Below are 15,774 nucleotides of genomic sequence, written 5' to 3'. Positions count from 1 at the left end.
CACTGCTAGTTAGCCGGAGCAAAACCCGGATTTAGAGCGACAAGTGTCATCCACTGTGGGTCAGACTCAGTCCCCCACACTGTGAACGATCTTGCTGCTCAAAATCCAGTAGTCTCATTAGGATAATGAGAGCCTACGCGACATAAGCAGGTGTCCTTGCACGGCCTTTGCAATGCAGAGGTCGCAAATTTGGTATCCTTTCTAAATTTTACTCCTGTCTCTTCGATTAGTTCAGTATTTCAGATACTTTCTAATCGAAGTTATGTGGTTCTGAATGATCAAAGCTGCTGCAGAATGAAGCCAGGAATCGCTTATGTGATTTCAGTTACTCAAAAACTAACTTGTTGCAGCCATGTTTTATTCCACCCCACACACACAAGATAAAAGTGACAGACTTGTGGCCCACATTGCTTCTTCTAATGTAAACTTTGACAAGCTCAGTAGACTAAAGGCGCTATAATTCCAAAACATGTGGCCCTGACAGCCAGAGAGATTTACGATCTTCAGATAGCAAGATTATTGGCCAAGATACAACCCCTATTTAAATACCAACTTCCCAAAGATTTTTGGAGAATTGGTGAGCACAATTTTCAATGCATCGAATACTGCTGGGTTTGTGCACTTTTGTAAGGCTGTAGGTTCTGGATTTGTTAGCACCTTCCAAATTGTGTTTGGAGTAATACCTGCAGCCATATAGGTATTTTTTTTGAGTGTCTTTGATGGAGTCCCTATAACTTAAGCATTCATTGGTGGAATTCTGCTGCTGCTATTTATGATACAAAATAGCTGTTCTCTCTCAGCAAAGCTGAGTGATGGAGCTACCACCAGCCCAGCTGTGATGTGAACTCATGATGCAATATTCCGGAGCTTCCTTGCTCGGGGAGCTGAAGTTAGATTGGTCTTTGACGATCAGACCAGTCTTGATGTGTGGCCAGCCAATGTTCCATTGCATCTGGTGCTTCCTCGAGTGTGCACCAATAGTGTGACTTGCTGTGTAGCTTGCACCACCTGTTAACACGGATCTGTTAATGTTCTCGTTGCGGGTTCATTCATGGACATGCCCCTTGAGACTGAGGTTGATTCGTGAGGCATCCTATGAGCCACCCACCGCTTGTGGATTTGCTGGATCCAATGACATCTGGCATAAATAACAGTGCTACACATGCAGTTCGTTCTGCGCCATAGGCTACTGCACACTTCTACTCCGATCTTTCTGCCAACACATTGATCATCTTGTCAGCTGCCGAAGTGGAATCCTAATTGTTCTCATTCTCCCTTGATGAACTTGGAGATTTCCTGCAAGACCATGATTACTATTAGAAGTCGACAACTGACTTTTTTAACAAAAAGTAAAATGACACACCAAATTGACCTTTAATTCGGCCTGTTTGTTGGCCTGCTTGGCTTGTCGATTTAGACAATTCTCTTTTATGCATGTTTTTAGCTATGCTTTTAGAGTTTTTACGCTTTTAATAGAGCATTTTGAACAGGGCTTGGACTTAGCACCCTTGGTCCAGCGATAGGGGTGGGTGTCGTGGGTCCATTTTAGTTAATCTGGTGGACACAGTGATAGGTTAATTTAGGCTTGTGGCCTGTGCCCTTTTACCCAGTTACCATGCTCTGTCATTTTTTTATTAATTTTATTTTTCTACTACCTTTAGTGGTATTGTTTTAATTTTATTATCAGCCGCTATTCTGCGCAACCATCATTATCAGTGCTGTGGATGACATACTTTGCATCATGTTGTTTTCCTTGGAATCACAAGAACGGAAGCCGAGGCACACAGAATAATGATTTGTATTGCTGGCCCCAAGCATGCATAAAAAGTCCATTGCTTAGTTAAATAACCGTGTCAGGCTTCTGTGCGTGAACATAAACATGTCCCCTATAAAAACATCTTGGAGGACAAAGGGCATTAGAGGGGGTTCCAGACAGAATTTCCATCCATGCTGCATGCCGGTTTTCGGCCAACCTTAGCCTTTGTATCTCCCCGGATCCTGATCTGGACACTGGCGGTCTGACCTTGTACCAAGGTAACAAGGGTGGGGTGCACTTCTTATGGACACTGTATGGACAGATTTGGCTTACATCGCCATGCTCCCGCTCGGAGGTAGAGGTTAGGCTTTTGGGTAGAAATTATATACTCATGTTATGGCAATATTTAGGGGTTGTTTAAATTCACAGCTCTAATTTTCGCAATCCTCATTTTGTTATTTCTCATTATCCTAATCATTGCAGCTCTTGCATTTTATCATAGATTGCAGTCTTTTCAATAAATACATTGAAAACTGTCCTGCATCTCTTTTCTTGCCTGTGTGTAAGAGACTTGAATGAGGAGAGAAGAGGGTAAGGCTTGTTCCCACCACAATTTCCCTGAGTGGTCTTCAGAGTTCCTTGCAAGGCTGCCACAAATTGTATTGTATTGTACTGTAATCGTATTTGGATATCGCTTACTACCCCTGACGAGGCGTCAAAGCGCTTTTCAGTGAGTAGCACGCTACTCTGGAACCCTACAAGAATTAATGATGGATTAGTATTGGGAAATAATGAGTACAGTTTTAGTATTATTATGAGTTAATTTGAGCTGCGGAAATGAGAGTTTGATAGATTGACTGGAGTAATGGAGGGGTGGAGGAGGAAAGAAATCCAGCAGTGTTAATTGGGAGTATATCCTTAATTTACTCAACCCAAAGGCTTCGGATGAGTAAAGGAGGATGGAGGAGGGAAGAGTATGTAGAAGGTGTTAGGGAGAGCATAGTAGCAGGGTGAAATAAATGCGGGAGAATTTAGTAGGGTTGTGTGGGAGGTCACAGTAGTAGAGTGAGGTTTGGTGAGTTAGATGTGGAAGCGGAGGGAAGAGCTTAGGCAGAGTTATTTAGGAGATGAAAGTAGTAGAAAGGATTTGGGATGAGCCAGAGTGAGAATGGAGGATAGGTTGATAGAGACACGACATATGATAATGGGTAGATAAGTGTGATAAGATGAGAGCAGGAATTCATAGATATCTAGTATAGCAACCCACCCAGGAGCCATGCAATGATCAACGAACATGCCAAGCACAGAAACAACATATATACATACATACATATATATATATATATATATATATATATATATATATATATATATATATATATATATATATATATATATATATATATATATATACATATACATACACACACACATATGCACATACAATACATAATTAGAACCATGGGTAAAATATACTTAGTCAAACAGGTTTAAAGAGTGTGTGTGTGTGTTATATTGTTATGACATAGTAGTGATACATATTTTCAAAAGAAACTATACATAATTAGAAATATACACATAATCTGAAAAAAATATTTATCAACATAGGCATATGCAGTTCAAAGTTGTTTGAATATGGTGGTTATGAAGGAAAGAGCCAACTCTTGAGTAGTTTTCTGAAGACCAGAAAGTTGTCTGTGGCTCTTATAGTTGGGGATAATGAATTCCATAGTTTGGCTGCTTGCACAGAGAAGGATGTACCACCTACAGTCTTTTTCTTGTATGGTGGTGTTCTAAGGCGGGGTGCCAATCTTGAGCGGAGGTTTCTTTGGTGGATGCATTTGGTTATTTTGTTTCTGATAAAAAGCGGTCCTGTTCCATGTATAGTTTTGTGGGTGATACAAAGCAGCTTGAAAGAGCATCTTCTGGCAACGGATAACCAGTGTAGTGCTCTCAAGGCAGGGGATATGTGGGCTTGCGGCTTTACATGTAATAGTAGCCTAGCAGCGGAATTCTGGATACGCTGTAGTTTTTTTATAACAGATAGAGATGATCCATGGTAGAGGCCATTGGCATAATCCAGTTTGGATAGTACAAGCGAGATAGTAGCTTGCACCTTGGGTGGAAATCCGAGGTAGGGGAAAATGCGTCGTAAAGTCTTCAAGGTGATGAAGCTTGTTCGTGCTAATTTGTCCACTTGGGCATTCATAGTTAACTTGGAATCCATGGTGATTCCTAGGTTTTTAACTTCCTTGTATAATTGAGGAGGTTGTCCAAGATCGTCAGGCCAGACGCACAGAGGGTCATAAATTCTCCAGTCACCACATATGAGTATATCTGTTTTGGAGGTATTTAGTTTGAGATGGCTCCAGGTCATCCACTGATCAATGGCTAGGTTTTGGTGAGGTGCTCCTAGTTAGCCGGAGGGGTTGGGCCGACAGCTGCCAACTGATGTTGGAGTCACTCAGTCGCCTACAACCCAGAGGTACTACCGCCCCAAATCCAGCAGTCTCATTGCTATGGGAGAGTCCTTATGACACTTAAAGGGCCAACTGACTGGAATTGACACAAGCTTGGGATAATAGTCCTATGCAAACAAATTGGAAAACCTCCAAATGCACCTAGGTGTCCTTGGGAAGGTGATTGCAGCCTGTACTGTCTTTTCTAGTGACAGAGCTACAGACATAGTCAGCACCATATAGATTTTCACCTTTTAAGTGGTGTACTGGTTCCGTAACCGTGGCTTTTGTCTGGCCTCACTGAACCAAACCTTTAACTGACATATTCACTAAGCAGCCAAAATCAGGCTGGGGCATATTTGCTTTTGAATTTGTTTGCTAATTCCATACATTGGTCACTGCTTTGTTGACTTAATATCCACTTACTGACACATTTAGTAATTGTAATTGTGTCCTGTGACATTCTATAGATTTTTTATTTCGACGTTTTAACAACTGTCCTTAGCCCCAAAGGTCAGAGTGTGCCAAGCTGTAAATAAAATTGACATAGAAGTGGTAAAATGGTAAAAAAAAGTCAAGGAAACCAAAGCAGGGAAAAGGTCAATATTTTTAATTTAAGGAACCCAAAAACAGGTACTTTGGTAGCCTCTGCATGAAATATGGGAGGGCAAGGGTAAAAAATAGGACAGGTTAATCAAAAGATAATCTCAGTTTTTTTCCACATGTTCACAAATGTCAGACTGAGAGGAAGTGAAGAAAGCAAATCTTTTACCGGGGTTATCCATAAATGTTTTGACCAGGAGAAATTCAGTTATAGTTAGCTTCAAAGGGAGAAGCAGCCTCAATGGCACTGAGAATTGACCACCAGGTCTCCCAAAGGCTCCATATAGATCTTCCAGAACATGACAACAAAGAAGGAACTCAATTGCTCTTCGAGGGACTAGGGGAAAGGGTGAGAACTATAAGATATATTGTAACATTTATTGCCACATAAAAAATAAACCAGTTTAGGAGCTAGTCCTTTCTTCAATATGAATGCATAGAACAAGCAAATGGTGTTCATGGTCAAACATACCAAACATTGTGGAGAGATCGAGAATGATACGTAAATTGGCGCTCCTACCTCGAAGCATCTGGAGGAGGCTGACTCAGTTTATGGTGTGGCACCCTATGCTGAGTCCAGGCAACCTTTAGTGATAGTAAATAGGTGTCCAGATAGCAAAAGCTTTCTTGGGATAGCTGAGGCAAGCAGCGGAAGCTTATCTAGGAGGTATGTAAATCACTTGCAGTACCACAATGGTCAGACAGTAACTCACTCACAAGAAAGAACCACAGAAGTGTTGCATAAAATAAAGGTTACTTTATCACGGCACTACTTGTAGACTAACATTGGTATATCTCCTTTTGGAGATATCTACAGACACTATATACACAAAATAACTAACAGACATAGCATCAAATATACAGGGCTCTATTGGAAAGCCAAACCTTATACTAAGAAAGTGGAATGTGAAATAGTGAACCCAACCGAGGTAAGTGTGGTAGTTAGCTAGGGGCTGGAGGTAGATGGAAACACCAGAGGTAATTACGGTAAATGTCCTCAGCGACCAGGTGCAAGGTAGTTACCCACCCAGTCATCCCATAGGCTAACACAGGGAGCAGTGGTTGGAGTTCGTGTGATTCAGGGCCCTTCCCTGTGGACCCCAAGGAAACCAGCAGACAAGAGGATTGTTGGAGAGTGCCCCCACCCCAAAATACCCTGAAGACCGGAGTACCTACACCAGGGGCCCGAATGAAAGGGGAGAAGGGACTCTCTCTGAAGTCAGTGAAAGCATCAGGTTGCCAATTTCTGGTGTCATTACCCATGGCCCAGACCGGTGGAACCCAGGGATGGATTCCGGAGGTGTAGGACCTGAAAAGGAAGGGGACAGTGTCCAGCATCCTTGGAGGTGGCCAGGTGGTGCAGGTGACAATGCCCACCTTCCTTGTGCTGAAGTTGCTGCAAGTTGGTGGAGGAAGAAGTGCAGCTGCAAGGTCCAGGAGCTGCAGAAGATCCCAGGAGTCACCTACGAGCTGTCCCTTGATGGTGACCGGATTGCAGGAGGGTCAGTGACCAGCCAGGTCACAAACAAGCACTGACAAATGCAAGCAGGAGCTGAAAAAGTATTTGCAAAGTTTTGGAGACCAGCAAGGTCCAGGAGACTCTATCATTGATCGTGAGTTAGGGCTGGTCCTCACCACCCAGGATGGCCAGCAGAAATCTTTGGATCCTCCACGAGTGGCCCACAGTAAATGGACACATGCAGTCACAAGGAGGCCTCAGCAGCAAAACAAAGCAGAACACCTACGTCACAGGAGTTGCAAGACGGGCTGATCTTCAAGTTGCAGATTTCTGTAGGCTGGGCTTCTAGGAGCCTGAAGTCGGAAGTCAACAAACCTTGGCAAGTGCAACAGTCACCTTGCGCAGGGGTTCCAGTTCAGTGGCAGGAGAAGGGTCCCACAGTCTTACAAGTTGGACAGAAGACAAGCAGGATCCTGGAAAAGCCACAGATTCACCACCTGTAAAGCAGAGCCTTTTGATGTTCGTGGAACAGCAGAGCCCACAAGCCGGTCGACGTTGCCTTGAGGTGCCTGCGGTTCCAGGGGAGAAACTCCTTCACTCCCAGGGAGATTCCCTTGTGCTTCCATGTGCAAACAGAGTCCTTGTGACCCTGGAGGATGCACATCCTTGGATGTTGCAGAATTCTTGCAGGATCCGGAGAAACAATTTTGCAATGGGAGCCTTCCCACCAGAAGCAGACGTGTTTCGGTTCCGAAGCAGAACATCAGCAGTTCCAGAGGCGAGGAGCAGAGGATGTCTTGGAGAGAGTTCCTTGGAGAGTCTTGTCTGACGAATCTGAGGACTCACCCACAGTGGAGCCCTTAAGTAACCATAAAAGGGGGTTGGTCACCCTCTGAAGTGACCCACCTATTAGAAGGGAGTAAGGGACCTCATCTACCTGACCAAACCAGTCAGATGCTTCCAGGGGCTTCTGCTCACCTTGTTTTCAAGATGGCATCATAATATGGCCACCTGGTAGAGCTCTGTACATCTCCCTAGGGGAGGAGCAGCTTTACATGGGGGTGGTCATTCCCCTGTCTTTTTTGCAGTTTCGCGCCAGAGAGGGAACCCAGGGGTTCCTGAACTAGTGCAAGGAGGTCACCAAATGTGCCAATCAAAGCAGTCTGGTGGTACTCTGAGGCACCCCCATCCCAGCCCAGAGACACCTATTTCTAAGGAAGAGGTGGTCACACCTTTTCTCTACAGGAAATCCTTTGCTCTGCCTTCCTCTGCATGAGCCAGGCTCACCAGCAGGAGGGGAGAACAATGTCTGGGGTCGGCAGCAGCGTGGGCTGGCAGCCAGACACCATAAGGCTGCACAGGTCAGGTCACCCTCCTGCTCCTACTCACCACATCATACGATGGGCTGCAGAGGCTGGAAGCAGTTTCTTTACTGGTGTGTTTACCCCCGGGCAGCCACATAAATGCATTTGTATCCATTTCATTTTAGCCGCGCATTGGCGGCATGGCCACGCAGAATTAAAAGTTTGCCTATTGTCTTTGTAAGTGAGGGGAGATGGTGCTCAATCATGATAGACACAGGTAGTTTAGCTGGGCCTCGGGTTGAAGTGCGCATGCCAGGTTGGACAGGTGCCTTGCTGTGCCCAGATCAACATGCACACTTGAACCTTCGCCAGGCTGCACAATACTAGGAGCCCAGGGTTTTACAGTCACAGCCCCCAAGTCTCAAGGATCATGGGCAGCTGCTGATCGAACCAATCCTCACGCTACACTCATGCTGTTTACTCTGCAAAGGAGCAACATCTAGATTGGCTCAGGAGACATGAGGTGGAACTGGAGGGCTAAGCTGATGGTCAACTCAGAATTTTGTCCATGCAAGTCAGAAGTCGTGAGGAAGAATGTTCACTCTTCTCTGAACGAGTCGATCTGTGACTGAGTCACTCACTGCTCAGTTGTACTTAATTTGCTTTGAGATCCAGGGCTTCCCTGCTTGTGACCCCACAGGTGCAAGATGCCCCCAGAACTTAAGAGCTTTCACCTGATGACATGGTCATTAGAATGGAGCTCAGATGAGAGACAACAACGTTTGGGCAGGGCTGCGTGTAAAGCATAGATATGCCCCTACTTCTCTGAGCGTGCAGCGTGTGTATGAATTTAGGGGGACTAGGCATGCTTCTGCAGGGTCGGACTGGCCCAAGGCTATAGCCAGGGCAGACTAACTCTGGTAATGGCAGGGCCGCGTGTGAAGCGTTGATGTGCCCCAGAAGCACAACTGCTTCTCACAGTGTGTAGCATGTGTGAGAATTTGATTGTGAGACAGGACTGTTGCTGGGTGGTTTTTTAGGCAGGGTTAGACTAACCTAAGGCTACAGGGCAGTCTGGCAGTGCCAAATGGGCTGGTTCGACAGGTCAGTCCGTGGCCCCTTTTTTTATTTGGGCTGTATGTTGGCCTACTTTGTGTTCTGGTAGGTTGGTGTTAATATTGTTTCCCCTGATATTACCGAAAGGATCAACTACAGCAAAAATACAAATGCATGTAGTCTACCATACCATAATCCATACACAAAAGGAATTGCTAAGGTGGTCCAAAGAAATTTCCTTGAATGTTCAAAAAATCCATGAATAGTAACTAGAATATTTCTTATAAGCCTTATCGTATAAAAATACAGTATTTTTTAAAAATCCAATGAAGCGGGAGCCATGATATTGTGTTTCATTCCAAAATTGTTTCTTTATGCCTTTAATGACCAGTCAGCGTCAGCCCAGCCAACGCGTTTCGTCCTCTAGTCGGGATTTCATTAGGGTTTTTTAATTCACTCTTTTAGTGTTTGTCTGATGATTCTTCTTCTTCAGACCTTTCAGACAACACTCATGTTTCGTTTTCTGCAATGGGACCTGTGTATGCTGCAAAGAGGGACACAATGGCCCTCATTACAACCCTGGTGGTCGGTGTTAAAGCAGTGCTAATACCGCCAACAGGCGGCAGATAAAAAAATTGAATCACGTCAATGGCGGAAACCGCCAACATAGACAGCCACTTTAACACTCCGACCACCACAGCGGTAAAAACAAACACTGCGGCAGTAACCGCCAACAAACAGGCGGAAGACAATGTACCGCCCTCTGTATTACAAGGCACCAATCCGCCACCTTTTCTGGGGTGGAACCAACGCTATTAAAAGCACGGCGGAAACAGTACACAGAAGGGAAACCACTCACCTCTCAACACCCAACGAGGAGCCAGGACGGCATGGAGCCCGAACTACACGTCCTGCCCATGCTGCTCTTCCTCCTTCTGTATCAGGAGCAGGACAGATGCCGTTGACGACCACGGTGAGTACTGCACCTACAACACAGGGGAGGGAGGGAGGGAAAAGAGAGTGACACACACATGCAACACGCAAAACCCCTGCCCCCACCCTCACCCACAACACCATACACACAAATACATGCAGCAACATCACAGATACACCCCCACGCCCCCTGGAAGAACGCAAGGACAAAAGGAAATGATCGTAACGAGTGTAATCAATAAAAGTCAGACAGGGCAATTTCAAAAATCAATATATACAAATATGTACACCAACTACCCACCCTGGATGGCATTCAAAATGGTAGATTGCCCAACAGTTCTGAAGGCCAGGTTCCGGTACCTCCATCTTACAGGTGGCTCCCTATACTACTCACTGAAGGTGTGCCAGATCATCGTGGCCTGCTGAATGTTGCACAACTTGGCTTTGCGACACCAGGTGCCTTTTCTGTGGGAGGATGGACCTGATGGTGGTCTTGTGGCAGCTGTGGAGCCTGTGGACAGTGAAGAAGAGGAGGCAGAAGAAGATGTGGACAACCGGAACAACATAATCATGCAATACTTCCAGTGAGACACAGGTAAGAAGATGGAACTGCTTCCCACATCTCATACTTTTGTTGGAACTAGCATAAGTCTGCCATTTTCACTCTGTGTATGGACCCTGACTTGTTGCTTTGCCTTTCCATTTCACAGATCTGGGTCCCACTTTGTGCCCTCTGCTATGTTTACTGCTGGCCTACAGCTGTGTAACATTGGTATGTGAACAAGTACATTGACATTGCTATATTCCAGAGGTATTGCAATTACACATTTGTGAAAGCACAGACTGACTCCAGATTGTTTTGTGATTCAAGGGTGTTTATTTCTGTGCAAATAAGTGGAGGGGGTGTGAACTGAGCTAGGGTGACGGTGGAGGAATGTCCATGGCAGAGTCCAGTCTATTTGTATCACAGGTGCATTGTCCAATGAGGCATAGGAAGTGGAGCAATGGCTGTTTAAGGTGGACAGGGTGACAAAGTGGGACAGAAGGGCGACATTCAGGGGTGTCTTATTTCTTGGCGGGGGTCTTGGCAATGTTGTCTGTCTTGTTCCTTGATTCAGGGACCGTTTGCGGGCTAGTTCTCCTTCTGCAGGGGGTGGGGTGCTGGTGGCCTGGTGTTCCTGTGGCGGTGCCTCCTGTCCACTAGCGCCGGCGGAGGTGGAGGGCTGTTCATCATCCAGGCTAGTGTCAGGGGCCCGTTGGTGTGCCACTGTGTCCTTCATGGTGTTGACAAGGTCTGCCAGCACCCCTGCAATCGTGACCAGGGTGGTGTTAATGGACTTCAAGTCCTCCCTGATCCCCAGGTATTGTTCCTTCTGCAGCCACTGGGTCTCCTGAAACTTGGCCAATACCGTGCCCATTATCTCCTGGGAATGGTGGCAAGCTCCCATGATGTTGGAGAGTGCCTCATGGAGAGTGGGTTCCCTGGGCCTGCTCTCCCCCTGTCGCACACCAGTCCTCCCAGCTTCCCTGTTATCCTGTGCCTCTGTCCCCTGAACCGTGTGCCCACTGCCACTGACCCCAGGTCCCTGATTTTCTTGGGTTGGTGGGTTTGCCTGGGTTCCCTGTAGTGGTGGACACACTGCTGATTGACATGTCCTGAGGACAGAGGGATGGGCCCGCTGGGTGGGTGCTGTGCTGGTGTGTCCTGAGGGGTAGGCTCTGTGGTGGTTTGTGACTGTGTCAGGGGAACCGACTGTCCTGAGGTCCCTGATAGGCCGGGCTGGTCATCTTGATCCAGGCGTGCAGAGCTGCTGTCATCACTGTGGGCCTCTTCTGTGGAGGGACTGGATATGTCTGGCACCTCCTGTCCGGTGACGTTGGGTAGGGGTCCTGTTGGGGTGTAAATGCATAGTTTTTGTATCTGTGTGTGCCATCTTGTGCATTGGGTGAGGTACCCACTACTCCTATGCTTGCATAATTGTGTTTGCCCTTTTGTGATAGTTGTTTTAGGGTCTGTGTGGGTTTCTGTACTGGACATGCTTTGGTGACGGTGGTCCATGCATAGGTGTTGCATGCAGGGCCTTGGTATTGAGATGTGTGGGTTGTGATGGTGGGATATATGGAGATGATGGTGTGATGGGGGTGAGGGTAAGGGTGGAGGTATGTGATGGCATGCAGGTGGGGTGTGGGGATGAAGTAGTTAAGATATGACTTACTAGAGTCCAGTCCTCATGCTACTCCTGCGAGGCCCTCAGGATGCAGTATTGCCAAGAATTGCTCCTCCCATGTTGTTAGTTTTGGGGGAGGAGGTTGGGGTCCACCACCAGTCCTCAGTACAGCAATCTGGTGTCTGGATACCACGGAACGTACCTTCCCCCGTAGGTCGTTCCACCTCTTCCTGATGTCAACCCCTGTTCTTGGATGCTGTCCCACTGCGTTGAACCTGTCGACAATTCTCCGCCATAGCTCCATCTTCCTGGCAATGGAGGTCTGCTGCACCTATGATCCGAATAGCAGTGGCTCATCCCGGATGACTTCTTCCACCATGACCCTGAGCTCCTCCACTGAAAACCTGGGGTGTCTTTGAGGTGCCATGATGTGGTGTAGGTGATGTGTGAGGTGCTGTCTGTTGTGATGTGTGAGGGGATGTGTTGGTGTGTGTTGTTTGAGGTGCGTGGCTGTTGTATGGGAGAAGGTGTTGTGTGTGTCTGTGGATGCTGGTGTTGTGTTAACTAATCTCTCTCTCTGGCCTTCTTCCAAAAATTTCATTGTAAGGGTTTGTGGGTAATGTGGGTGTGTGTTTTATAGTGGTGTGAGTGTGTGGGTGTGGTATGTGTATGTGTTTCAGGTGTGTGTATTTTGAATTGTCCAATGTGGTTGTGTTTTGTAAATGTGTGTGTATTTTGAGCGCGGCGGTGTGTACCACCAATCAATTACTGCGGTGTAATGATTGCCGCGTTGATTCGTGGGTCGTGATAGTGTGGGCGTAGTTCTGTTAGCGTGACGGTGTGGGTTTTGGTATCACCAGTTTATTTCTGACCTTTGGTGTGGCAGACTTGTGTGGGTGTGGCAGACTTGTTGTGTGGTGTGGCAGAGCTGTGAGTCGTAATACCTGTAGCAGAATTCCGCTGCCGCAACAATATGTTGGCGGTCTTCAGCACGGCAGAAACCGGGATTTACCGCCAGGGTTGTAATGAGGACCAACATCTCCTGTTTGCTTAGCCTCCCAGTGCATCTGTTTTTCTCACATTAACATTTGGTTGTCGGAATGTGAAGTTATAGCGAAACTGCCTAATAATGGTCATCACATTTTCTACACGATCCCAGAAGCTGCCGCGCCACCATACGTTGGCATGTTTTGTGTTCTGCTGCAGCCTGGATTGGTGTTTAGGTTTGTTTGGCTAAATGTTAAGTGATAGTGAAATTGCCTAATAATGGTCATAAAATTCTTTACAAGACCCAGAAACCATTGTGATGTTCCTTGATAGTATTGCATACATCGACTACAGCACAAAAGACGAATGCATGCAGTCTACCATAGCATACCTTGTATAATTATAGCTGCAACGTCACTGTGTCTTTACAAGTTCACATTTGTCCTGATTTGCAAATGTCATCATGTGGGCTGGTGTTTAGCTATCTCGGGTTGGGCACTTTTATTTTGGTGCCCTTCGTGGTCATGTGCCTCTTGAGCTTGCCTATTTTGTATTTGACCCTGATGTTGTAAGGCTGTTTCACATATTAGCGTTTGGTTGCCAGAATGCGAAGTCTGTTTACGCAAGTGATTAGTGAAACAGCCTAATAATGGTAAAGTGTCTTGTAGGATGCCCTACTGCCTTTTAATGTTTATTCCTTGCTATACTGACTACCTAGCTACCTATGTCAGTATCATATGAAATCTCTTAATTGATGATGTCACAACTACACTTTCACAATTGCTTTATTGACCTTCTTGCTTTCTCAAATTCGCTTGAAAATGCACAATTTGCCTACTCTTTATTTCAAAATTTTCTCGGGAGTAGGACCCCACCCTAGAACTCTTTTATGCCGATCGACTTCGCTCACTGTGCTCCCTCACCACAGGGCACATCCTGACCTTTAACGCCTTACCACTTTCAAATTTCACCAGCCGCCATTACCCCAGGGATTGGCGAAATCATCCCCACAGAGGCCCCAGGCCGTGGTAGTACTCTACGGATCAACCATCTTGCTCTGTGGCTGGCTGGCTTCGCCTCATCAACTACACCTTACTGAACGAGCATAATTAACTCTTCCTCGTCCGAAGGGTCAGTCTTAGACTTTTTAAAGGTAGATCAGGTGCAGCTTCTAGTGAATTACATTCTAAATTCGATGTCTAGATGCTACTCGGATATGATAGTCGCTCTGCTTTCGTTTATTGATCTCCTTGTCTTTAGACTCTGGCACTCTCTTGTCTGTGGTTGATTTGGGCTATCGCCCCGTTTATTATATTCTCTTTGACACCCATTTCTGTGAAATGCCCATCCTACATTTCATGTGAATCGGTCATGTCTCTGACATCACTGAGATACGGCCTTTTCAGCTGCTGATTTTTCCCTGCTGTGGTCCAAATCCCGTGATTGATTTGGGAAATGAGTGTCTGTGTTACATAGATTCTCCTTTAACAACCTTATATTTTGCTGTGTCGAGCTATAAATAAACCCTTGTTAAAACGTTGTTCATTTTTTATACTTGGCTTCGGCAGTGTAGCATAGAAGTGACAAGTTGCCAGTTACCATGGTTGCCGTCTTAAATTTAAGCTAATTGAAAAAAACTAATATGCTTATATGCTATGTTTGTTCACCAGCATTTTTCTGCTGTAAACATAACTTAACATTAACTATAATTTGGTTTCTTTGCTGTTTTTCCATAGCCACATTCTCTCCACAGTTAGTAATCACTGCGTGTATTTGTTTTAAACCTTTCAGGAACAGAAAAAGTACGACACTGAAGAAACTGAAGGCAAAACTGCATGGTATGAGGCCATGTCAAATAATCAGCTAAAGTAAGAAACAAAGATAAGTGCAAATTCATTAGTGATTGTTGTCGTGATTTGTTGGTTCTATACTTCTTTGGTCTTAATAGTGCATGTTAAAAATTCACCATGATGGGCACATTTAACAGTGTACCTTATCATCTCTGGAATGATGCTAGTATCTTGCAGGTACCTAAAATCTTATAGGTTGCTCGAATAGAAATAGATTTCTGGGACAGAAGCGAGCAGATGTCAGACGTATTACTTTTTAAAAATTGATCTAGTCCCGTAATACATGAATACATGCTTATTAGACACATAAACCCTTTAGGCCAGTGATTCCCACCCTGTAGTCGGGGGACCGTACGAAGCCTCCTCAGGGCGTCCTTGACAGCTTAGAAATTTAAATAACATTGACAGATTAGATCCCCAGCTTTCAGTAACGACTCAATAGAGGGTTCCCCGGATTCCGGTTATTCAGTGGGGGTCCCTGGGTTCTAGTATCGATAAACTGGAGGTCCACAGAAGTCAAAAGGTTGGGAACCACTGTTGTAGTCCGTTTGTCTGAAGCAATAACACAAGATTTAATTAATCCATTGTCAGTGCATTATTAATGACTATTCTTATTCATTGAATTTTAGGCTATAAACTGACTGCACTCTTTACAAGTCACAGTTGGTCATGCTAGACTGCCGTTTCATATATGTATTGTGTGTTTTGCTCCACATTTTTGTAACCGGTGTATGATGTGTACAAAATGAATTAAATGTCATGTATGATTTACAACTAGCAGCCTTGAATCCTTGGTTCTGAGCCGTGTGTCCTTCCAAACCCCCCAGACCCAGCCACAACATAAGCCTGTGCCCTGTTTGGGACAATGGCACAGGCCTTCACTAAAGCAGCCATTTAAACAAGAGTTGATAGCTGAATGCCAGGCCATCTCCTGGATCACTATTCCTCCAATCTGAACTCTATTGCCCTCCTAAAAGTCAGATATCATTAGTACTAGCTTGATCATCTGTAACCTCCCTCTACAACTTGTGCACCCCACTTGTAAGTGTACTGATTAAGGAAAGACAAAAATATGTGGTCTATTTACACTGTCTAATGGTGGGAGGATGGCAACCTACTATTCATCTGGGCCTCTATCATTCTAACAAATTAATCTTAACCATATATATATATATATATATATATATATATATATATAT

At 45.4% G+C, this 15,774-nt stretch overlaps 1 protein-coding gene across 1 annotated transcript in view; it reads left to right on the top strand.

Moving 5' to 3' along the window:
• The window catches only part of LYST (lysosomal trafficking regulator), a 2,674,875-nt gene that overhangs the window by 1,696,106 nt on the left and 962,995 nt on the right, over positions 1-15,774 (top strand). The window contains 1 exon segment of the mRNA XM_069234946.1: positions 14,517-14,593. Within this exon segment, the coding sequence (XP_069091047.1) occupies positions 14,517-14,593 (77 nt within the window).

The sequence above is a fragment of the Pleurodeles waltl genome, chromosome 5 (genome assembly GCF_031143425.1).
Source record: "Pleurodeles waltl isolate 20211129_DDA chromosome 5, aPleWal1.hap1.20221129, whole genome shotgun sequence".
Taxonomy (NCBI): Eukaryota; Metazoa; Chordata; class Amphibia; order Caudata; family Salamandridae; genus Pleurodeles; species Pleurodeles waltl.
Note: the sequence above shows the minus strand (reverse complement) of the source record. Positions and strands in the feature narration are given on the sequence as shown.